The 23965-nt window shown below is 39.5% G+C and overlaps 2 protein-coding genes across 5 annotated transcripts; one reads left to right on the forward strand and one right to left on the reverse strand.

Annotated features, from left to right (window-relative positions):
• The first annotated feature begins 781 nt into the window (after window positions 1–781).
• On the forward strand, window positions 782–8603 carry msh6 (mutS homolog 6 (E. coli)). Of its 3 annotated transcripts, XM_027027109.3 has the most exons (10): window positions 782–1103; window positions 2047–2249; window positions 2347–2516; window positions 3417–5982; window positions 6584–6873; window positions 7242–7359; window positions 7594–7683; window positions 7795–7949; window positions 8127–8326; window positions 8426–8603. In XM_027027109.3, exons 1-10 carry the CDS (start codon window positions 862–864, stop codon window positions 8505–8507), a joined length of 4116 nt encoding a protein of 1371 aa, XP_026882910.2. In that variant the 5' UTR covers window positions 782–861; the 3' UTR covers window positions 8508–8603. The 3 variants fall into 3 exon arrangements, with proteins under 3 accessions (XP_026882910.2, XP_081580719.1, XP_081580720.1); XM_081724593.1 differs by lacking the exon at window positions 8426–8603 and having other exon boundaries at window positions 7795–8008; window positions 8127–8273; XM_081724594.1 differs by lacking the exons at window positions 782–1103; window positions 2047–2249; window positions 2347–2516 and having other exon boundaries at window positions 5828–5982; window positions 6597–6873.
• Window positions 8573–23707, reverse strand: fbxo11a (F-box protein 11a). Of its 2 annotated transcripts, XM_027027120.3 has the most exons (22): window positions 23400–23706; window positions 16837–16964; window positions 16423–16504; window positions 16160–16304; window positions 15800–15929; window positions 15420–15503; window positions 15179–15311; window positions 14975–15081; window positions 14727–14838; window positions 14524–14630; window positions 14063–14200; window positions 13397–13614; window positions 12470–12650; window positions 12153–12275; window positions 11652–11737; window positions 11392–11468; window positions 11099–11242; window positions 10766–10876; window positions 10537–10644; window positions 10348–10456; window positions 10159–10257; window positions 8573–9986 (listed from the first exon to the last, which is right to left on the reverse strand). In XM_027027120.3, exons 1-22 carry the CDS (start codon window positions 23485–23487, stop codon window positions 9857–9859), a joined length of 2640 nt encoding a protein of 879 aa, XP_026882921.1. In that variant the 5' UTR covers window positions 23488–23706; the 3' UTR covers window positions 8573–9856. The 2 variants fall into 2 exon arrangements, with proteins under 2 accessions (XP_026882921.1, XP_081580721.1); XM_081724595.1 differs by lacking the exon at window positions 10537–10644 and having other exon boundaries at window positions 23400–23707.
• Between the last annotated feature and the right edge of the window lie 258 nt (window positions 23708–23965).

The raw sequence follows: 23965 nt of genomic DNA on the forward strand, positions 1-23965 counted from the left end.
ATGCTTTTTAACAAACTCTAGCACTTATTATTTATAGCACGTATCATTGTTTAAGATAGACCATATGTATTTTGCACTTCTAGGTATCAGCATTCATCCTTGTATTCTAGTTCATTCGTATGTTTAATTCTAACCTACTATTGTACTTGGATATATTCTGAGTAAATGACAAAGCACTTTTGTAAGTCGCTCTGGATAAGAGCGTCTGCTAAATGCCGTAAATGTAAATGTAAAATGTCACTACTGTTTCAGGAGACTTCAACGTAGAATTCGGGTCTGCTGCAAAGCTAGAGTTGCTCATAATTTACTTTTCAATTTATCTAACAACAAAAGATCGCCATAAAGCAGCCATCTATGCTATTTCATGTCTTCAGTTAACGCCCATTCATGTTCTGACCTATGCAATGTAGTCTGCTTTTATTCTAATATACATCTAATTCGTATCCAAAGCGATACTTTAGTTTTTTAAGAACAACAACTGTGGACTGGATTGCAGACGTCAGCATCTTTTCCAAACGTTTCTTGTCCCAACACTGCACTCTTCTGGTGTAAAATAAAATCGCACTGGTAACGCATTCAGTGGCGTGTATCTAAGTACAATGTCTTTCAAGTACTTTCATAAAAACATTAAACATAAAAATTATTGATAGATTATTTTAAATATTGCATTAAAAGAAAACGCTTGAAAGAAACCCTCCAAGGTGTCTGGACTTCTACTGGATTACAGTTCAGTGACGTATGAGTCCCGCCCCATGATCTTTCAACCCTGGTGATTTCCCGCGAAGACTCATAGATACCGCGCATTTTAAGGAATGGAAGCTTTCGGTATTTGAATAATAGCCAGTATTTTTGCGAACAGTCATGGCAAAACAAAGCTCTATTTTTAATTTTTTTACAAAGTCACCGCCATCCGTTGCGAGAATTAAATCGAATCCGTCTCCAGCTAAAGCAGATTTGCCTTCTTCAGTTTGCAAATCCAGTAGCGTTACGTTCCCTAAAGCAGAAGCAAAATATGCAGCCCAACACACTAAGAAGTGTTCGTCAAAACCGAACAAGACTCTGGATAAGGATGGCCACGCCAAAACTGTGTCTTCAGATCAGAGGTAAGGTAAATTAAACTGACAGAATGAAAACCCTTGCATAAATGTTGCTTGTAGTTAATACATGATAGAAGTTGGAAGAATAAGAGGGTTGCCGCGTTATGTTACCAGAGCTAATTAGCTATATATCTTATATGTTAGCGTTAGTACACTAACTGGCGCCAACTGATAAAACAACTAGCTAGCTAGCCGGCTGACTGACTTTAATTGAGTCAAATGGCCTCAATTTTGTCGCTGATTGTCTTTGCTTTATTGAACGCTTATATTGTAAGTTGGGTTCTTGTCCACATTGTGTTAGGTAATATTGTACTATCGTGTCTTAAGTGGTTTAAAATACACGTTTTGGGCTGGCATACATCAAGCTCTCGCCATTTTGTTTTCCTGGCGCGAGGTTCATGTTATGGGAGGGATGCTTGGGATTATTTTACACTCATTTGCGGCCTTTTATTTGCAGGACTCATTTCAGCCCTCAGCAATACCAAGTGGTGAACATATCAGACCAGGTTTACACTGTGTTCACTTTATTAGCTGGCTTGTTGCAACTCTGTAGCTGTTAGCGGTACCAAATAGGCTGCCAAACCTTTTTACAATAAATTGTATTCTAGACAGCTAGCTATCATTGCTGACGCTACCGGTGTACTCCAGCTGTCTTATTTATATACTGTGTCAGAGTCCTGTAGCATGATGTGTTGTATAAACGCCAAAAATATCCAGACAAAAAGGACAAGATGTTTAGAGAGCAAGACGAGTTTCCTCAGCCAACTAAGAATTGGTATCCTGTAGGTACAGCTGTATAGTAATCAGCATCCAGTGTAAATGTATAACCTTATGAACTGGTAACTTGGTGTAGCTGCAAAGCTACTTAATGATGTTAATATTTAGTAATACAGCTGTAGAGAGTGGGAAGATTGTTTCTCAGTAAACACCATCTTTTATATTTTTTAAGCTCTTCATTACCTTTCCAAGCTGGTCATCTCATATGGGCAAAACTAGAGGGACATCCATGGTGGCCCTGTATGGTAGTGCCTCATCCTCTGTCTGGGCAGCAGATGAGGGGAAGAGGCCAAGATCAGAGAGTGCATGTTCATTTCTTTGATGAGCCACCAACAAGAGGCTGGGTTAGAACAAAGTACATTCGAGAATTTAAAGGTGAGCGAGATTGTTCAAGTTGCAGTCATGGCAAATTCTGAACCTTCTGTACCATTTCAGAATCTGACATTACATGATTTTTGCCTATATTTCACAGGTTCAGACTGTGCTGATGCCAAAACAGGTGGTGTGTTCTTCAGTGGCAAACCTGTGATTCACAGGGCAATGGAGCTGGCTGACCGTGCGCTGCAGGACAGTCCTGATCAGAGACTCAAGATGCCAGTTTGCATGGATGCCTCTGATGAGGAGGACGAGGAAGAGATGGAGGTAAGTAGAAAATGTATATGAATGAAATTGATATTTATGGCAATGTTAGAACGGTGCACAACAAAGATGATTTGTGTATACTTTGCTTTTTGGGTAGCTGTATTTGTATTTTGGCCAGTTGTTGCAGGTTCATTAATAGCTGTATGACAGTTTGAAGTGTAACATAGCTTTAACAATTTCACAAATTATACAGTGTATTCATTTTAATAGGTGGCACTCTGTATGCCTTGATCTTGATAATTATAATATAGTAATAATACTTTTAAAAGTATATATTTTGAGTTTTTCATATTAAAGCTCCAAAAAGAAACATCTAAAACTCACTGCTCTCTCTTAAATAGCTCCAAGTTTGACTGTTTGTAGTTGGGGTTGTTTGAAAGTAACTGTCTCTGATGAAAGTAACTACAACCAGCTGTATTAGTGAATGTTTAGCTTCCATCTTTCTGCCTTATCTTCAAACATATTTGTGTGGTTGAACACACAATAATAATCCATAAACTCTCAGCCCCTTACAGAGGTGACTGAAATATGTAGCATACTGTCAGCAAACGTGCGGGTTTACAAATGCATCAATGTGCTTATTAACACATTATTAGTGAGCTATGGACCATTAAAGTTTCTTTCTGAATCTAGATACACAGTAGGTTTTCACATCATGTTTTACTTTTGCTTCTACAGCATATTACTTGGTGAGCAATGATAATTTCTCAAGAATAGCTGATTGTAGTCTTACTCAGCCATCCCAGTAGCCTTTGGTGTTAATGAAGACCAATTTGTTTATTTCTGCAATAACTGCAGTTAATTGAGAGCTGACTTTTTTTTTTGCTTTTATTACTGATAAGTGATTTACAGTAACTTGGCACACTGGTTAATTTTTGTGTGTGAAACCATACATTGCAGGTTGAAAAGTCAACACCATCAGATGATGAAATCTCAGAAGAAGAGGTTGAGAAGGTGAAGGCCAGCAGGCGTTCATCGCGTGCTGCAGCAGAGAATGGTCAGAAGCCCAAACGCCGACGCATTGTGGTGGCCTCTGACAGTGAAGGCTCTGATGATGAGTTCAAGCCAGATCAGGAAGGTGGTAGCAGTGATGAGGAAGAGGATGATGGAGTCAGTAGTGGAGTGGAGGAGAAGGAGGAAGAGAGCATGTCTGAATCTGAACCAAACAGCCCTGTAAAACCAGTAAAACGTAAACGTGGGTCAGTGAAGCCTCCTAAACTAAAGAATAAACCTATACCCTCAAAGGCCCCCAAAAGATCTTCTGCAAACCTTCCTTCCCTTGCAGTGAACACAAAGTCTCGTCTGTCTGCTTTCTCTGCTCCAGAAAGCTTTGAAAGTCAGGGCAGTGGTGCAGGAGGCATGGAAGGGCCTAATGTGTGGGACCATGAAAAACTGGACTGGTTGCAGGATGGCAAAAGAAAGGATGCTCAAAGGAGGCGTCAGTCAGATGAAGACTACAACCCCACCACTCTCTATGTGCCCGAAGACTTCCTTAACAGGGTTACACCTGGTATGCGTCGCTGGTGGCAACTCAAGTCAGATATGTTTGATACTGTTCTTTTCTATAAGGTGGGAAAATTCTATGAACTCTACCACATGGATGCTGTAATTGGGGTTAATGAGTTGGGGCTCACCTTCATGAAAGGCACTTGGGCACATTCTGGTTTTCCAGAGATAGGGTTTGGCCGTTTCTCTGGTGTTCTTGTACAAAAGGGTTACAAGGTGGCTCGTGTAGAACAGACTGAGACCCCTGAAATGATGGAAGCACGATGCAAGACTATGTTACGTCCGACAAAATTTGACCGTGTTGTTCGTCGAGAGGTATGCAGAATAATCACACGGGGCACACAGACATACAGTGTACTCGATGGTGCGCCTTCCGAGTCCCAGAGTAAGTACCTGTTAAGTGTGAAAGAGAAAAATGAGGAGAGTACAGGCCATGGACACATATATGGGGTTTGCTTCATTGATACCTCCGTGGGTCGTTTTCACATAGGTCAGTTCCATGATGACCGTCACTGTTCCCGTTTACGTACTCTGTTGGCACATTATGCCCCAGCCCAAATATTGTTTGAGAGGGGCAACTTGTCTGCTGAGACACGGAAAATTTTCAAGGTGGGTCTTCCCTCAGCCATGCAAGAGGGTCTCAGTGTTGGCTCACAATTCTGGGATGCACAGAAGACCTTAAAGACATTGGCAGAAGATGATTACTTTAAAGAAGTCAAGGAGGGTGGTATTGAAACAGGAGGATCAGCCTTCCCCAGTGCTGTAAAAGCAATGACCTCTGAGAGTGACTCATTAAGTCTCACTCCTAAAGAGGGATATGAACTTGCCCTCTCTGCATTGGGTGGTTGCGTATTTTATCTTAAGAAATGTCTGGTGGATCAGGAGCTGATCTCCATGGCCAACTTTGAAGAGTATGTTCCAGTAGATGTGGAGATTGAGCAAGCAGGGGGTCAGTTGAGTTTCTTCGCCCAGACTCGCCAACGCATGGTCCTGGATGGAGTGACACTTACTAACCTTGAGATCCTCCAGAATGGTTCTACTGGAGGCCCAGAAGGTACTCTGCTTGAGTGCTTGGACACCTGCTGTACTCCCTTTGGTAAAAGGCTGCTAAAACAATGGATCTGTGCACCCCTCTGCAACCCTGCCTCCATAGAGGATCGATTGGATGCCCTGGAAGACCTAATGCGTGTCCCAGCACAAGCTACTGAGGCTACAGAACTCTTGAAAAAACTTCCAGACCTGGAAAGGCTACTCAGCAAAATTCATAGCATGGGAATGCCTCTCAAGGGACAGAATCACCCAGATGGCAGAGCCATTCTGTATGAGGAGGTTGTTTATAGCAAGCGCAAGATTGCTGACTTCCTATCAGTACTAGAGGGGTTCAAAGTCATGCAGGAAATCATATCTCTCCTGGAGCCTGTTTCAGAAGGATTCCGATCTAAATTGCTAGATCAGGTGGTGGTATTGAAAACAAGGAGTGAGCAAGGGCAGTTTCCAGACCTTACACCAGAGCTCAACCGCTGGGACACTGCTTTTGATCATCAGAAAGCTCGTACCACAGGGGTGATTACACCCAAGGCTGGCTTTGACCCAGAGTACGATCAGGCCCTGAGTGGAATAAAGGATTGTGAGGGAAGCCTGCAGGACTACCTGGAGCGACAAAAGAAGAGACTTGGCTGCAAGAGTCTGTCTTATTGGGGCACAGGACGGAACCGCTATCAGATGGAGGTTCCAGACAGTGTTTCTGAGAGGACCATCCCAGAGGAGTATGAGGTCAGATCCACAAAGAAGGGTTGGAAGAGATACTCAACAAAGGAGATTGAGCGCTTGTTCTCAGAGTTGCAGAGCTGGGAAGAAAAAAGGGATGCAGCATTGAAAGATTGCATGAGGAGGCTGTTTTACAACTTTGATAAAAACTACAGAGACTGGCAAACAGCCATGGAATGTATGGCTGTGTTTGGTAAGAACAAAGACACTTGTTTATATCGTTCCATGTTGACAGAGCATTGATATCAAGACCTTTTTATTAGATTCTGATGTTTGTTAGACAAAAATGATAACTTCTGAGTATGTAGGCACTTTTCATTTTAGAACAAACTCTAATCTTGCATAAATTACTTTTAAAGGAATTACATTTAAGATTAAATGTGGACAGTTGAACCTGTATCTTTGAACTTGCTTGACTATCTTAATCTATATTGGCCCATGTGCCTGTACCGCTTGTGATAATGATAAACATTTCTCTCTTTCCGAAATCAGTGCCACATTTGACTAGGCTTTTTGAAAAGGTAGTTTATAAAGATGGCAAATTTGCATTTAAATAGTTTATATTAAGTATAAAACAAGTTCAATAATAGGTTTTACAAGTGTGGCTAGTGTTGTGGGAATTATGACTCTTCATAATTTTATATAATTTTGAATTGTAATAAGATGAATAGCACTAGATTTAAGAACTTGAGCCACATTCTTTTCAGGAACATAATTTTATATGGAACATTTGAACTGATAATTGTTGGGTCCTGTACCATAATCTAAGTTGGCATTGTGTGTGTTGATTTTAGATGTATTGTTAAGCTTGTCTCGATATAGCCAGAGTGGTGATGGGCCAATGGCAAGACCAGAGATGGTTCTCCCAGATAACACCCCTGAGTTTTCCCCTTTCCTGGAGCTAAGAGGATCCAGGCACCCCTGTGTCACAAAAACATTCTTTGATGATGACTTCATCCCCAATGACATATTTATTGGTTGTCCTGGTACTGAGGAAGAAGGCGGCAAAGACAAGAAAGCATTGGCCCCATGTGTGCTTGTCACTGGGCCAAACATGGGTGGCAAATCCACCCTAATGAGACAGGTGGGTACAGATTTATTTATCTGTTTTACATGCAATACAAACTATACTTTTTAAATATTGTGTATAAATCAGTATATACATTCTATACATTTATAGAATCCAAATAAATTCTAGAAAGCTGTTGCAGACTTAACAAGGAAACATTTCTTATGATGCTTACTGTAGTTGTGCTGTGGCTACAGGAAGGATGTGGCTTTTGGCTCATCTTAATGTAAATGCAACATTCATAGCTTTCAGTGTGATGTGCCATAATTCAAACCAGCTGCTGTTTCCATTACATCAAAAGGAAGAACTATAATTCTTTCTTGATCTGTGTGTTTTGTTTCTCATGGAGACATGTGACATTTTTCCATGACATGTGGCTGTAGTGTGGTCTGGTGGTGATCTTGGCTCAGCTAGGTTGCTATGTACCTGCTGAAAGCCTGCGGCTCACTCCTGTGGATCGCGTGTTCACACGTCTTGGTGCCTCAGATCGCATCATGTCTGGTGAGTCTTCTCCCTGCTGGAAAGCCATGCTGCATTTGTAAATTTGCTGATTTAGGATCAGCTTTTCACTTCCTTCCACCAACAAAGATGGTCCACATCTAGGTCATTTTACATCTGCACACTTTCTGGAAAACTTGATGGACTTAGGCCTGGGTGGTTATGTCTCTTCCCCCTCAAACCCCCCCACCCCCCCACCCACCAACCCTTTTTTTTTTTCCTTCCTCTCTCTTTCAGGGGAGAGTACTTTCTTTGTGGAGCTCAGTGAGACAGCTAGTATCCTTCTGCATGTGACCAGACATTCACTCATCCTCCTCGATGAACTGGGTAACACTGAACACTTACTCATATTGTTTCAACATTAATTTGCAACAATAACTAGTTTCTACTTGTCTACCCAAAAACACAAACTTCTGTCCCCTGCTTTATTGACTATAGGCAGGGGTACAGCCACCTATGATGGTACAGCCATAGCGAGTGCAGTAGTAAAGGAGCTATCCGAGAAGATACGCTGCCGAACCTTGTTTTCCACACATTACCACTCATTAGTGGAGGACTATGCCCAGGACCCTGCTGTCAAACTTGGCCATATGGCACGTCTGGTTCATTTTACATCTTGTAACCATGTTTACATGCACTATGAATTGAAATGGTCAGTACTCAAGACAATAAATTGGATCTGAATCTGATGGTCCGTTAGCTAAAATGAGTTGTAAACATTTAGCTTAAAACAGTAAAATAATTGAGGTTGTATTGTCACACAATCACAGGCCTGCATGGTAGAGAATGAGTGTGAGGACCCCAGCCAGGAGACCATCACTTTTCTCTACAAGTTCATTGGTGGAGCTTGTCCCAAGAGCTATGGCTTCAATGCTGCCCGCCTGGCCAATATCCCAGAAGTCGTCATCCAGTCAGGACATCGCAAAGCCAAGGTGTTTGAGAGGAACACTGTGGCTCTCAGGATCTTCAAGTGAGAAACTAATTTCTTGAAGTATCTTTGGAATTTCTTTAATACTCAAGAGTATCTTGAAATAGGAACATTAGACCAATTTTCATTGTTTCCTCCTAGGAAGCTGTGTTCATTTCTTGAAGATCCCACAGCCAACCATGAACAGTTTGCTAGGCTGGTTCAGATGATTGTCACCCTGTAATAAAAATAAGATGCACTCCCAACATCAGTTCTTGTTCAATTAGAAAACAAATTTCACTACTGAAATGATCTAATAAAGTTTATTTTTAAAAATGAACACTTCCTCTTTGACTAGGAAATTAAACCTTTGATTAATTACTAACATCTACATAATGGTTATTGAGTACTCCACAATATATTAAGTCTAAATGTCATGGAACATGCATACAATTCAGGCTGTCTAAAACCCACAGTCACCAATTACAGTTGGATGAAAGCCAAAGGGGAAAAAGGCCATAGATAGATGTCTGAGCTTCAATAAAGCAAGAAGCTGCTTTATATTTTTCTCCAGCAAGGTTGTTTTCAGTCACTGCTTCCATTTCACCCAGGACATTTGGGGGGGGGGGGGGGGGGTAGAGTAGTAATTTTCCGAGACCGCAACTTTAATTTCTTCTGTTTTGGGTGCTCAGGAACTCAGACGAAGGGCAATCTCAACAAGGATCTACCAGAGGTGGATCCTAGTCATTTTTAAAAAAGGGAGTTTAAAATTTCATGATTCTAAGAACTACCAAATACACAAGTGTCAAAATCCACACTAGCAGTCTTGTGAAAGTACTCACTCTAGAACATCAACCCCACCCCCTTTGAAATAAAACATTGCTGGAGAATAGTTAGTGTTTCTCATTTTTTCTTTTCCTAATAAGTCTCTTTCACAGAAAGAACATACATCCTGCAACATGAGTACAATTACAGTAAGTCTAAAGGTATAACATTCCCCAAAAATAAAATTTAAAATAAAAACATTCAAGTACATTTAAGATTTTTGCTTGAAAATACAAAACAGACATGAGAAAGCATTCAAATCAAATGTGTTTTTTAAAAAAAATGCTGAAGTGCTGGGTAATTTTTTTAAATACCCCATACATACACAATAGCATGGCAATGGTTTCCTGGAGAGGTGTTGGGGAAATGGTGAGAGCTTATGCTTCCTCCCATATCTGAAGCAGCCATCTTTGCCTTTCTCTCATATGGCTCAAAGTTTCAATTCATTCAGATTCTGTACAGTACTGCACCATCCTTTCCTATAGAGGGCAGTGTCTCATGCCATTCATACTGATCCCAAGTCACCATCCTCCACTATCTTCCATCTCTCTAACCCGTTGCACAAAAAGAAAGCAGGGGAAGCACTATATCCACAGCAGAATGTCTTTTTTGTACAAAAGTCCTCATAGCTTGCATTGTAAAAGATGTCTTCTGTGTTGAATTTTTTTTGTTTGTGTCTGTTCTGCTTTTGTTGAAATTGAATTATATCTAGAGTAGCCAGCACTGGACCGAGGGTTTGGAGTCTCTTGGGGCCACTTGTGCTCCACCTCAGTTGTGCTGCAATGTGTTGGACTCTATAGGCGGGGCAGAGTCATACAGCGTATCTGTGTCATGCGTCGGCTCACCGGCTAACGTGCAAGGGTTTGACAATGTCCCAGCACCACAGTCACAGAAAAACCTGCAGAGTAAACGAGACAGCTTACACAATGTCCAGATGTGCCTTACAGAACAATCTACCACCTGTTATTTTCTCATTTCAGTAGTTTATTACACAGTCTAATCCAAAAATTGAAAAGGCCATTTTTAATTAATAAAACATTACATGAACTAAACAAACAGACAAAACTGACCGATCATGCCTAATAAACTCTACGTCATGTCCTTGGTGACACTTCTTGATGCAATTTACACAAATTGCATTGCGGTCCGTTGTGTTACAGGTGTGACATCTGCATAGAGAAAACAAAAAGCAATGAAAATTACATTTTTTTTCTTAAGTACTTTGGTTTCACCAAATGTGAAATGGGCTTAACACTTACCTGTAAAAATCATGCATTGGATAGCTGGTGTAACTGGAAATCTTGTACAGGCACTGACCTCTGCTAACAGCTTTTTCAATTGCATCTTGATTGTTCATTATTTTGTTATCTGCAGAAAAGATTAATTAACTATTTAGCATGTCAAATCCCTGACAAAACAAGCAGGTCCACTTACATTATTCCTGTTACCTTTCATGGTTACGTTGACACCAGATGCAAGAAACAACCCACCGAAGCGGTTGTTAAAAATCTGATTGCCTTCTAAAGTTGCAGTTGCATGGTTTGTGATCTCAATACCTGTTCCACAGATAAGGTAAATGATTAACTAAATGGCATATTTCTAACGTATTAACCAAGCTTCCATCTGTATGTGATGGTAAAAACTAATGGAAGTGAAATCACAATTTCCTCCCCACACCTGCAGCGAAGCCGTCAAATATCCTGTTCTTTCGCAGCACGGGATGACTGTTAGTACTGATGAGAACCCCTGCCTGGGCATTCCTAAAGATGTCGTTCTCTTCTAGTAGACCTAAAGCACAGACACCATGAAATCCACACGATGAACAAAACTGGCTTATGTGAACATGCTAATGACAAAATTAATGTAGCTTCTTCCCCACAATGCTGCTTCTTAAGACAGTTCATTCCTACTTGAGTATGTATGAATGTATTTACCATCTACATAAAGTAGTATTTTATAGCAGATAAAGTAAAAGGGAACTTGGGGCAGCACAATACTCAAGACTCTAACCTCGTCCTCCATTGAATATGCAGATCCCTCCATCTCTCCCATCATGGATCTTATTCCTGCGGAGTGTGGGGTTGCTGTCCGTCTTGATCCAAACCCCTGCCATGGCGTTGTCAAAGATCTCGTTGTCTTCTATGAAGCCCAAACCTGAGAATGCATTTGGATGCACAGCTATAAAAACTGATAACCAATTTAATTTGTTCATAATGAAGCTAAATCAACTGCCAAATATCTGACATTTGCTGCAAAAACCTTACTGTAACATGAGAAGGATTCAGAGACAGAAGATTCTTTACCGGAGTTGTAAACAAGGATGCCACCATTTTGCCCACCCCAGATCTTGTTTCGCCTGATTTTTGGATTGCTTCCGGTTCTGCAAGGCAAAAACCAGGCTACTATTTAAATACAAGACAATCTGCTAGAGAAGGCAATGCCAACAATCACACTTTTCAGAGGCACAGTGATGCATATTATCATATTACACTTAAATATACATACACTTATATAATTTATCTACTGTGATGCACATTGAACTTGCATATCTTCGAGAACACACCTGATCTGAACTCCAGAGTACATGTGGTTGTAGATATCATTGTCCTCCAGCACACCATGTCCATTATCATAGAAATAAACCCCAACCTGTGGTAAAAATGAAGAGGCACATCTCAAACATGACTAATAAACAAGTCCAGTAGAAGCCTTCACTTATTAATGTAGACGCTCAAATGTATTTTTATTCATATAAAGTAAAATTTATTTACACAAAGGTTTTTACAACACAGTCCATGAAGCAGCAGCTATATAATGAAGGTATTTGTAAAGTACAGGTGTATCACATGTTTGTGAGTTGAGACATTAAAAATTCACAAGATCAACTGCTGAAACAATCCAAGGATGCACTTTACCTATTCTCAGACCTTTACTTTGGTATAGTAGTTTTTTATGTTAAGGTAAAGGTATAACTGCTCTCCTTATCTGCCGCTGTTATTAGCTATATTCAGCCCTGTTGAAAGGAGGTTTTACTAACAGTGTATTTAAATTTAGCAAATCATACCTGTTTGCCGCTGTGTATTCTATTCCTGCGCAGTACTGGTGTGCTCCCTGTGGTTACCCACACTCCTGCCAATGTGTTGCTGTAAACTTCGTTCTCCTCAATCACACCCTGACCCTTTTCATGCTACCAAACACAAATAAATACATAGGACTTAAGATAAAAACATGATATATTTAAGGAGTACTGGTTATTTTGGCTTCATATATAACAATGAAATGTAAATGGTCCATGTTCTCAGACCAAGTTATTTGTTCCATAGCTTTTGTGAAATACAATTAGTGAGTTGTTGGCTTGTTTATTTAACCCTGTTGACGCACCACATAAATGCCTCCATGCTGTCCATCGTGGATCTTGTTGTGCCGGACAATGGGGCAGCTATTGGTACGGATCTGAATGCCTGCCAAGGCGTTGCCATAGATATCATTTCCTTCAATGAGACCTCGGCCATCGCCAAATATGTAAACACCACCTTGGTTGCCATTGAAGATCGCATTACCCCTGCAATTGGACATCAGGGGCTATAAATGTGCATCCACTGAACAATAATGAAAAACATCTACCTTAATAATAGCTTAAGTATTTCTATTCTACTTCTCAAATAACATCCTTTCAATCAATAAATACAGTCTACATACAACTTATACTCACTTTTCACCCTAAAGTCAGTCAATCCACCAAGATGTTTGGAGTACAAATTTTGTTGTTTAGTTTAGGACAAATGTTGTTAATGTTGCTAAACATTTGAAGTCAACAACAATGATAATAGCCTTTGTAAATAAGTTACATGTCCAAAAAGCTTCTTTCTATTCTCAAAATGCTAATATCACACTTGCTTCTGCCCTCCAATGGCAACAGACCTCTACCATTAGCCACTAGCTGGAACCTTAAACAGGGTTTAAATACTTAAAGCAAAATGGTTTAAAGTGAGGTCATATTCACCAAAATGGTGGGTGGGGGTGATAACACATGGGGTACACTTGAAGCCAAGAACATCAGTAGGCAGTATGGCCCTCCCTGGCAATGTAAATTTGTTCAGTGTTTGGATTTATTTATATATTTAAGGTGTTAATATATTGTTCACTTTGAAGAACTGGTTTGAAATATTAGTTCACCTTTTAGGCACCGGTACCCTTTTAGCATCATTATCAGAAAAACACAAAACAAAAACAAACCATACCCAACGCTAGTGTCGATGCTGTGTGAGGGTAAACAGAAAACAACTATATTAAGGCTGGCACATTTACCTAATTGTGGGGTCACTGTTTGAGGTAATCCACACACCAGCAAAGTTGTTTGCATAGATCTTGTTCTCAATAAACTGTCCTCTGCCCTTTTCATGCACGTAGATGCCCCCTGTCTGGCCATGGTGGATCTCACAGCGCACAACTGTCGGGTTAGCATACGCCTTCACCTCAAACCCTGCTATTCGGTTTCGATGAATGTTGCAGCTTTCAAAGTAACCCTGCAGGGGGAGACAAAGTACACATTAAAAGTCATTCCACAAAAACTTAAATGTTTCTCATAAAAATAGCTCCTAAACTGTAAGGGTTTTTGTTTTCAAGACATATTTGTGTGTGGTGGGAACATTTTTTGAATGAAGGTGTATTCTGAGCTCTAGATTAAGACCCTTATGCAGGGAGAGTCTGCTACATTCTGTATATTGACAATTACAGTCATACTGTCCAAATTCACGGACATGGATCTAGCCTGTCAGGAACTAAATGGCAGTGCCAAAGGGGAACCACCATTGGAAATTCTTTTTACTGTAGACATAAAATGGATCTCAGAAACTGGCTCTTACATTTATTACCATGAGTCAGTAACTTCCCAGTTATTTCGTTCAAGAGTAGAATAAGGAAAATGGTAGTTTTGCAACAACAGACTGATTTGGTTGAACAGGTTGTAGTTACCATGCCATGGTCAAAGGTGAAGACTCCCACATCTCTACCATGGTGGATGTGATTGCGTCTGATTATGGGGTTTCCGTGATTCTTCACCCAGATCCCAGCTAGTGCATTATTGGATATTTCATTGTCTTCATAAATGCCCTGGAAAAGGAGCCAATACAAACGCATTACTGACGACAGTTAACACTCTGGACCTCTAGATCATAGATGCTTGCATGATCTATCTGTGGCCATAGTAATTTAAAGTATATAACTAATATCTGCAAGCACTGCAGACAATAAGCCATCCTGATCTAGAACAATTAAGCCATTTCCAAAGAAATAAGTCAACATACAAAAAAAAGTGTTGTACCAGTGACACTAATAACATAAAACCTAAAAAACCCCTCCAACTTTGAATGTCACCAGCTATTGAAAGGCTGTAGTGCATAAAACTGACAGCTCATTTACATAGGTCATGTTACCTGTGCATGGTCTGTGATGTAGAGGCCTACATTCTCACAATCACTGATGTTACAGTGTTTGATGGTAGGACACGCACCCTGGCCACTCACACACACCGCTGAACCCACTGCAGAATGCGAGACAAGCATTAAGGCCAACTACAACTCCCACCATGCCACAAACGAGGCAGAACAAATAAACCTTCAGTCATAGATCTGCTGACCTGTGCATGTGCTGCGAATGATGCAGTGGTCGATGATAGGACTGCAGTTGACTGTGATCTCTAAGCAGTGGTGTGCATTATGATGCTGGGCTGACTTATCATCAGGGTTGAACTTCAAGAAGAAAAAGAAGAGTTAAAAAGCAAAAGAAAACAAATCAAGAAACATGGAATGCCAACTTCACTTCTTCAAAGGGCATGGAAGTGGCCTTTTGTTCCACTTCCAGACACTTTCAAAAAGGATCTCATACCTTTATTGTCATATAGCCGACATAAGCATCTTCTGACCCCTCCATGAACACAAATGTTGAATCTCTAGTGTTCTCGATGATTACCTTGTCTGCTACTTTCCCTGGTGCTATGGTGATGGTGAAGGGGAACAACAGATTTTGATTAGAATAGGTTACAATGCTAAGCAAGTCCCTGAATTTAAACATACATTACCGCATGCATACCTGCACCAATCATCGTGATTGGTGACTCTATATAGATCCACTCATCTGTGTAGATCCCCGAATGGACAAATATCAGTCCATCAAAGTGAGCCTCCTGGACCCCACCTAGTGCATCCTCAATGGTGTCATAATACTAAGGAAAAAGAAATATGTTTAACCACACAGCCAAAATGTCAAAAATATAAACATAGTCTAGAGTGCAAAATAACTGAGTCAGCACTAATGGATGTTTGGAGCTTACCAACATGTTCTCTCTCCCTTTGTATCTGGATGGGTTACTGTAGAAATGCTCTGCAAAGCCTGGTTTCACATGTGCCCCCTTGTACTGAAACATACAAATAATCACACTTTGGTCAGTTTCCATCTGTGGACACATTGGAAGATATGTAAACTCAAAATTTCATTCTGAGTTGAAAAATTATACATGATCACATTATGGAGATTTAACACCAACTAAATCAGTAAAGCATAATTCAAAATAAATTATTTCTAAATATGAATCAGGTGAATTTACAAAAGATTTTTGTCATTTAAGGAAATGGATTGGAAGGATGGATGGATGGATGGATTAGATGCACACAGTTAAACAAGTGTGATGGTGTGTAAAGGAAGCCACATTACAAGCTGCTGAAAGCTATCCTTCCATGGGTTGGGCTGCTCATACTCCTCTGGGTTAATTTGATAGAACTTCCCAGACTCTGGATGCATCATAGGACGGGTGTACTCAAAAACCTCCATATAGAGTCTCTTCCTATTAACCAAACATTTAAAAATGGGACAATTTTAATTTAGCTGACATTTGATTAAACCATTAGTTATCCACATTAATTTTGGGTGGCCACACCTAATTCTCAGAAACTTAAATTTAGTTTTTAGAATTATTTTTCCCTAGAATCTCTTGGCAAATAACTAATTCTCCACGTTTAGCAGTAATCACGATGCTGCACTATTCGGTAACGCAGCATGCGGATAACTTCTTACCATATGATGGGGTCATTGGCCAGTTCGCTAAACCGTTTGCACACACAGGCAGCCCGACATAGATCTTGTTCTAGCAGATAGGAGAAGATCTTCAGTACCACCTCATCTGGGAGCTTCACCTGCAGGTACTGCTCTGCTGGAGCAGCTGAAGGAGAGGGACAGAGGGGTCATGATAGGTAGTCCCCACAGATCACTGTATCTGGCTTTCAGCTCACACCCAAACATGACTATCAGAGGCATAATGCAATATAGATTTCCATTACCTGGTAGATCTGGTGATTTTCCTGACACCCTAGCACGCTTTGCTCGATGACCAAAGTTTTCCGTCGTAGACGTGGAAGCACCCTATCAAGCAAGGAAGAAAAAAAAAATCCTTTTATGCCATACTAACACTCACTACTAGATTAGACTAATGAAAAGTTTGATTAATTTTTAAAGTAGGTAGGCCAAGGCCATCCTTCAACTGGCCTTAAGAATATTTCATACAATCAGAATGAATTAACCAAAATTCTCACACAAACAGCACAAATTAAACAACTATATTTAGTAATGCATTTTACATCCAATAAGGATTCAAACTACGAAATGTGGATAGGAATCACTAAAGACCAAAGCTCCTTTCGGCAGTCTACTCAAACATACTAACCATGCATCAATCTAACCATATCAAAACACACCTCCATACTAGTCTTTGATGGACATGCAGTTCTCTTCGGTAAAAGTGATTTTCTTCGAAGTTGGTATGGACTATTTTGAGCTCCTGGTCCAGATTCTTCAGCGACCATGTCTGCAGCCACCTCCTCATCTAGGCGGAAGGGGAGAAAAAATAAATAAAAAAAATTCGCACTATTCATTACACAATCACGCATATTTACAGTGATCGGAAATTACTATTTCCATACTGCCCTTAGAGATTAAGCAAGCACATTAAATTCCAGGACTGTAGTGAAAATATACCCCTGGAGGCAACAATACAATACAGAAGGTTTGTAATGTACAGACATGTTGTCCTCAATGACACTGTCAGAATATTTTTCCAGAAAGGACTCGCTTGTGTTTCTCTATGGATAGGCTGCTTCCAGCACCCTGGTGAGCAGAGAGTTTCATATGTAGTCTCAGAGTAGAGACCAGGCTGCCCAAACAGCTGGAAACAGCAGCAGCAGCTGACCTGCCCTCGATCCCCTCAGCAGCTGCATTGAATGGAGCAGGTGAAATCCTGCACAGAGTCTACAGGCCTATGGACGGGAGGCCGAGGGGAAGCCACATTGCTAGGATTTGGACTCCTGGTGAATGCGCTGTGTCCCATCCCTTTGATGGCAATGACACATCAAATACCCAACCTGCAAAGGAAACCCCAACACATGCCACAGATCTACCTCCTCTCTAGACTTCATTGGGCAACTGCCACATCCACAGACAAAGACAGGTCTGTGATGACCCAAAGCAAGCAAATATTGTAGTTTGAGTAGATACTGGCTAAAGGCAATTAGAAATCCATTTTGTTGTCTCCAGTCAATGTGCAGAGCAAGGAAGTCTGCAGCATTGCATCTGGGATCCAACCAAGCAAATTGTAGTTCTACTATTTATTATTTTCATTTTAAATCGCTGGATGTGCCACAGACAGGCTAATAGGATAAGCCAGTTTGCACAACTGTGCAACTTAAGAAAAATGTAACATTCATTCCATAAATTATAACCCTAACAAAAACACAAGTCTTCTACACGTTTCAGCTATAGGACTAGTGTCTGTGTAGCTATGTCTGCAGCTGTTAAAAAATTAAAATAAATTCCTTGCATCTTAAAAACAATACCTTTACATCAGAAGGGAAAACCTATATGTTCGAGTCATCCCAATTTGTTGTTTGAAGTGCTGCAGAATTTCTAGGGAATAGAACCACCTCCATTTCATCATCAAAGACCACGAACATGCAGAACAGCATATTGTGTTATAAAACCACTTACATTTCACACCACAATAATTATATTAGCTGTGTATTCCTCTGATGGTGACATCTAAAAAAAATAAAAATCAGGAACACTTTTCTGTAACTAGCCTACAGAACCACAATTATATCCCATATGTTTTCAGTAAATTGCCAACACAATATATTTTGACAAAACAATACCATTAGCAAATGAGTTCTGTTTAAATGGCAATTCAGTGCAAATGTCAACCTTACCATGAATATATAAATGTTTGAGCACAGGAACAAAACCACTTTTAAAGTGAATGATTAGGTCTATATTTCACTTCATTGTTTTAACCTTCATTACTTTCAACAGCTCAATATGATTTATCCCCAAATTTATTTCATAATTCATTCCATTTTCAACAGTTTCATACAAACGTAACTTTGTCAAAAGGATGTGAGTCTGTGGAGGGAGGATTGAGAACAATCACAGACCTGCTCTATGTGTAGTTTGAAAAAATATACAATCATGTATTCCAACCTTTGACTTTGTTAAAGCATATACAGAAATACAAACTCTTAATAAAATCAACATATACAGCTAGATATAGCTTATAGAAAATAAATAAATAATAGGAATACCAGGAACAGCATTTCATGAGTAGATCCACAAATTTGTGCATTTTTACATCTGGCTTTATCACACACAGAATGTCATGTCATGTTTTTGTATATGCACCACTGTCAGCATTATGCCCAATTCAAATACCGTTGAGCGATTTTTCACAGGTACTATCAGAATGAGCAGTACTACAGGCTAGTACATAAATATAAAGTCAAGAGACAACACACTCTCAGAAATAAGGCAACTACATTCTACAGATTTATTTTCCTCAGATGCAGATTTTGTTAAGATTTGCCTGCCTTAAGGGTCTTTTGTGATCTTAACATTTCCACACTCATACTTCAAACTTAATTTTGACACCCATTTTAAGTGCAAGTCTAAAAGATTAAGTTGCAACACAAAGGCCTTTTGAGATTGCATGGGACTGTAGTTTGTTGGTTATAAAACTGAGATGCAAATGGACCAATGTGGTACACAACTTTCTCTCACTAGAAGAACAAAATTAATAAATTATTCTGTAAAAAATAAAGCAACTTCTACAGCAGGATTGAGCTGATATGGCCAAAGCCAAGAGAATGCCACACAAAGACTAACATCCCACACAAGAAACATCCTTCAGACTGCCTGCCATTTTAATGTATTTTACTATGAACAAACTGTTCAGTCAGACCTTCCTGTAGGAGGAATTAATAAAGTAGCAATTTAAGTTTACCTTCAAAAGAGTGGGCAGCCATTCTGTGCACAATATCCCCAGCGACTGGGATCAAGCCAACCACAGCAAGAGACCAAGCAAACGCAGCCCTGTTGCTCTGGTAGCACAGTGGGCTCTCCAGGGCTACTCGGTGCAGTAACCACTACAAACACAAGGTGCCTGACCAACTAGTGCAATACACAACAGCATCTCTATGTGCCCTCTAAACATAGGACCCCACTAAACAGGACTGATGTGGTTCAAACCACCTTTGTTTTTATGTTAATAACACCTTTACAAATTACAACAAATCTAATTTCAGCTTTAATTTATTTTTGAAGTCAAATGATGGACATCTTATTTACAGGCTCCAGTGTAATCTTGCATGCATGTCTCACAAAGTGCAAGAATGAAAGTCTGAGTCAAGGCAAATAACCTGTTTGCAAAGTCATAGTCAGTTTCCACAACATTTTCATTCCGGAACACTTCCATTTTGGTTGCATTCTATTCCCTGCGGTAACTTAACATACAAAAATGACTGCATCAGTCAGGTATGCTACACCTTTGAATCCCCATTACTCGCTAGTCTATTTGTTACAGACAAATCAGAGGTTAAAACATTTATACAAAACTTGGTCATCATTCACAAGTCTTTGTCCAGTCGGGATATTGAACGGCTAGATATACAACAATCAGGAATTCTCACCTGTCCCATCACTCGGAAACACTAAGTTACAATTTTCAGATAATGGAAACACCAAAACAGAATTCACCAACTGGTGTAATCCCAAACATAAAAAGCACCAGAAGGGTTTAACTATGAGCCCTGTTGTAGGTTTCCGCCATCTCATTACAAAATCCCTTATTCATAATACAGAACATAGTACGTCAAACATAAAACCCAAACAAATGTATAGGTCTTTAAAATGTCTTATTTAGACTGCAATAAAAAAAACAAACAAACAAAAAAAAAAAAAACAAACCAAAGTTGAGAGTTTACTTAAGAGTAAGATATTGGTGAGGAATAAAACACTGGAAAACCCTCACATGGACACTGGATCAGTGTAATGCATAATTAACTGGGGGTGTGCAATCATTTAGGAGTAGATTAATATTGTTATTTAGAACAGAAATAACTTGGCAGATGACAGCAGAGATATCTCTTATGAGTCACATTTAAATCTAGGTCAATTAAAAAACAATGCAAAACACCAGATATACAAACAATCTAGGTAAAACAAATGGTAAAAATGATTTGTAAATTTTGAGTTATTACAGTCACAATGCACCAGATCTCTTTTTAGAGATGTATATTTAAGATTTTTTTGTAGAGCTATTGCTGAACAGTAGGCAACAGAAAATGTAACCTCAAACAGCATTAATGATAAATGTTGTTTCCATTTCATATAAAAAGACAGTGATTGGTAGCACATGACTCTGCAAGTATTTCTCAAAAGTTCCTATAACCTGCTTCCTACTCTTACAAGTGTAAATATCACACTACAGCTTGGTCTTTTGGAAATATATGTATGAATTACAACATTTGCAAAGCTGTGTTCATCCAATTCCATGGATCAACTTTATCCACTTAATCAGAATTTTGCATTCGAAGATGTGTATATATACACACATTATTTATATATATATATATATATATATATATATATATATATATATATATATATATATATATATATACACATATACATACATACATATACACATACACATATACACACACACATACGTACATACACACACAAATATATGATGTATTCCATTACTGAGATTTGGTCTTAGTCATTTTTGAAAGCCTTCAACTCAGCAATATCTTTAAATCACACAGCTTTCAGAAGGAGATGCAGGTATATTGTTATAATAGATTAACAAGATAGCAACTGGATTAGACATGATATCATGCCTCTTGTCTTCAAAGTCTGTAGGACAAAACCAATTCCAAGGATGAATTTAATCCCAGAGGGTTCAATGAACACCATTACTTGTGAGCACTGCCCCTTAGATCCTTGGGTCAATCAATCGGGCCAGTCTGATTATTTCTACTGTCTCAACATTGTCTTCCCCACCCGATGAAGCTCTGTAGTAAAATATGCTTCATCCAGCCCTGGGTATTGAGAAAGGCCTACATTTTAACCCTACTGCAAAGTAATTGTTTATTTCAACATCTGGTCCATGGCCTATCTTTTGGTTGGGGCTCTCAATTCTTAAAGGTATGACAATAATTTCAGGCATACAAGATTAATTTTGTCTACTTAGACAATTAAACAATTTCACTGCAACTACTTTACTAGTAAATTCATCCAAGAATAAACTAAGGCCAATTAAATCCTTAATTGAATTAGTGACTGGTAGAAATGTCATGGCAGCAATGTCAATTCTCCATTAAAGGAAATAAAAACTGGAGTTTCACACTACTCAGATAGATAGATAGATAGATAGATAGATAGATAGATAGATAGATAGATAGATAGATAGATAAATAAATAAAATAAAATAACTCCGCCAGTCATCCAGGGGACCTTATTCATGCAGACATGTCCAGTTTAGATGAGCTTAGTTATGAATCAGAAACAACCCTCCCAAAACTGTGCTCACTGGCAGTGCCCATTTCATCATATATGAAGTAGGAGTCGTATCGAGGTGATGTAGCCCTGGGCGGAAATCAAGGCTATAACTGAAGATTAACGGTGAATCTGAGCTTTATGCTGGCAAAACTGGTTTTCTGCACAACACTTGCAAATGCGTGACAGCCATAAATTATAATACGTTTAAACCACTGAAACCACAATGCACATACCAATGACAATTTTGGCCTATATCAGAGTTTGTGGCACATAAATGTAAAAACACTGATATGGTTATTTAGGTTATGATCTCAGTCGTTTATGCTTGGAGGAGGTAGCCAGCCCGGTAACTGAGTACGTGTGAGTAGAACATCTCTTTAGTATCATCAATTGACAAACGCATAGGGCATTAACTTATCGGTCTGACCCAATTGATTATGTTAACCCTTCTACCCTGGATATACTACATGTATGAAGCGATGTTTTACACAACTATGATGATCAAACAAAGCAATGACAACAATTTCACTAGACTGAAAGTCCAGGAAACCAATGACTCCTACGTTCATCTACAAACAGTGCGCAATCGTTTTTGACTTCAAAGCATACATGTTGGATAATTGGTTCGCATGGAATATTTTAATATTAACGTTAGTCAGTTTTCAAAGCAAATCAAAATAGGTTGTATAGTGAGAATATCACTAACCTATTATTTCGAAATTATCCAAAACTACCTATCTATAAGTCCAAGAACGCATTTGCTAGCTAGCTGTCAAGCTAAATTTACGTCGTATAAAGATGGCAAGTAACGGCTACATTAAAATGTTTTTGCCAATTAGATAGCTAGTTACTGAGCTCAAGAACAATACAAAACGCCGAAGTGATTCAATGTCACGAAGAAAAGCGGCTTATTTGCAACTTGAGTGCAGTAGCTATGTGACTACTAGCTAGCGAGTTAGCTTGACAAGGCTAGCTAAATTCTGTCCGGCTGCAGTCACATCTTATACAGCAGTTAGCCTGCCAGAGAGCCATAAACAAGTGCAAGAAAGGAAGTGACTGGCACCGTTTCAAAATATATCAGAATTTAGACCTTTATTAACCACCGAACCTAGTGTAAACCAAAAGCAAGTTTAATATAAATACAATTATATGCAAAAACACATCAGCACCTCCTTCCAGATCATTCAGGATTAAAGCAAACCAAGACAAACAAAGCGCGGCCTGGGCTATCCCAAACGCAGAAGGAGCCTCGGTGTTTCCTAATGCCCAAGGATTTACAACCAACGGTTGTCTTGTCATCTTTCAAATCTCTCTCAACGCATAAAGAAATTCATGGCTAAGCAAAGAGTCGTGCGTCTTTTAGAATTTCATCGCTTTAACACGTTGACTATAACTTCGAATAAACCATATAGCTAGCCAACTAGATCTCTACCTCTTTCTTGGTTGTTTCTTTCCGGCTGTACCGGGCGCGGCCTCGACACTCGCCTGGGTCTTCGGTTGGTCGCTCTGACGGAGTTCATTTGGGGTGTTTATTATTCAACAGAACGTTAGAACCCTTTCTTAATTCTAAGATAGAGTTCAATCTAAAACATAAAATAGAAACCCAAAAACCATTGCACTATCAAGCACCCAGTATCTTGTCCGGAAAATGGTAATTTGTAGTGTTTTGCCTTTTTCAGCCCAGGCACTCCAGTTCAGCCTCCGTTTTCGATTCTCTTCTGCAGGAGGAGCCATTTACTCACAGGAACAAACGTTGTGAAACGGAATCACATGTGAGGTTTCCACCAATCGCTTAATTTGGTTCATAGTTTCTTCCCGTGCCTACAAATGAGAATTCCTTTTTTTGGTCGTGTTCATATATTTTCCTTGTAGTGGGGCACGAACGTAGGGGTTTCATTTGGCACAACAAAGTGAACCAATTTTCCCCCGGAATTGAAGTCTGTCTCTGTCCTGATGACCACAGGCATGCGTTTCGTTGACAAAAGACATGTTTAATAA

This window comes from Electrophorus electricus, chromosome 12, assembly GCF_041902795.1.
Source record: "Electrophorus electricus isolate QZ-2024a chromosome 12, ASM4190279v1, whole genome shotgun sequence".
Taxonomy (NCBI): Eukaryota; Metazoa; Chordata; class Actinopteri; order Gymnotiformes; family Gymnotidae; genus Electrophorus; species Electrophorus electricus.

Coding starts and splice junctions, on each gene's coding strand:
- msh6 (XM_027027109.3), top strand. CDS start 862: ATGGCAAAACAAAGCTCTATTTTTAATTTTTTTACAAAGTCACCGCCA. Junction 1,104..2,046: donor ACTGTGTCTTCAGATCAGAG/GTAAGGTAAATT, acceptor ATATTTTTTAAG/CTCTTCATTACCTTTCCAAG. Junction 2,517..3,416: donor AGGACGAGGAAGAGATGGAG/GTAAGTAGAAAA, acceptor CATACATTGCAG/GTTGAAAAGTCAACACCATC.
- fbxo11a (XM_027027120.3), bottom strand. CDS start 23,487: ATGAACTCCGTCAGAGCGACCAACCGAAGACCCAGGCGAGTGTCGAGG. Junction 15,930..16,159: donor GCCAATGACCCCATCATATG/GTAAGAAGTTAT, acceptor TTTGGTTAATAG/GAAGAGACTCTATATGGAGG. Junction 15,312..15,419: donor AAGGGAGAGAGAACATGTTG/GTAAGCTCCAAA, acceptor CTTTTTCCTTAG/TATTATGACACCATTGAGGA.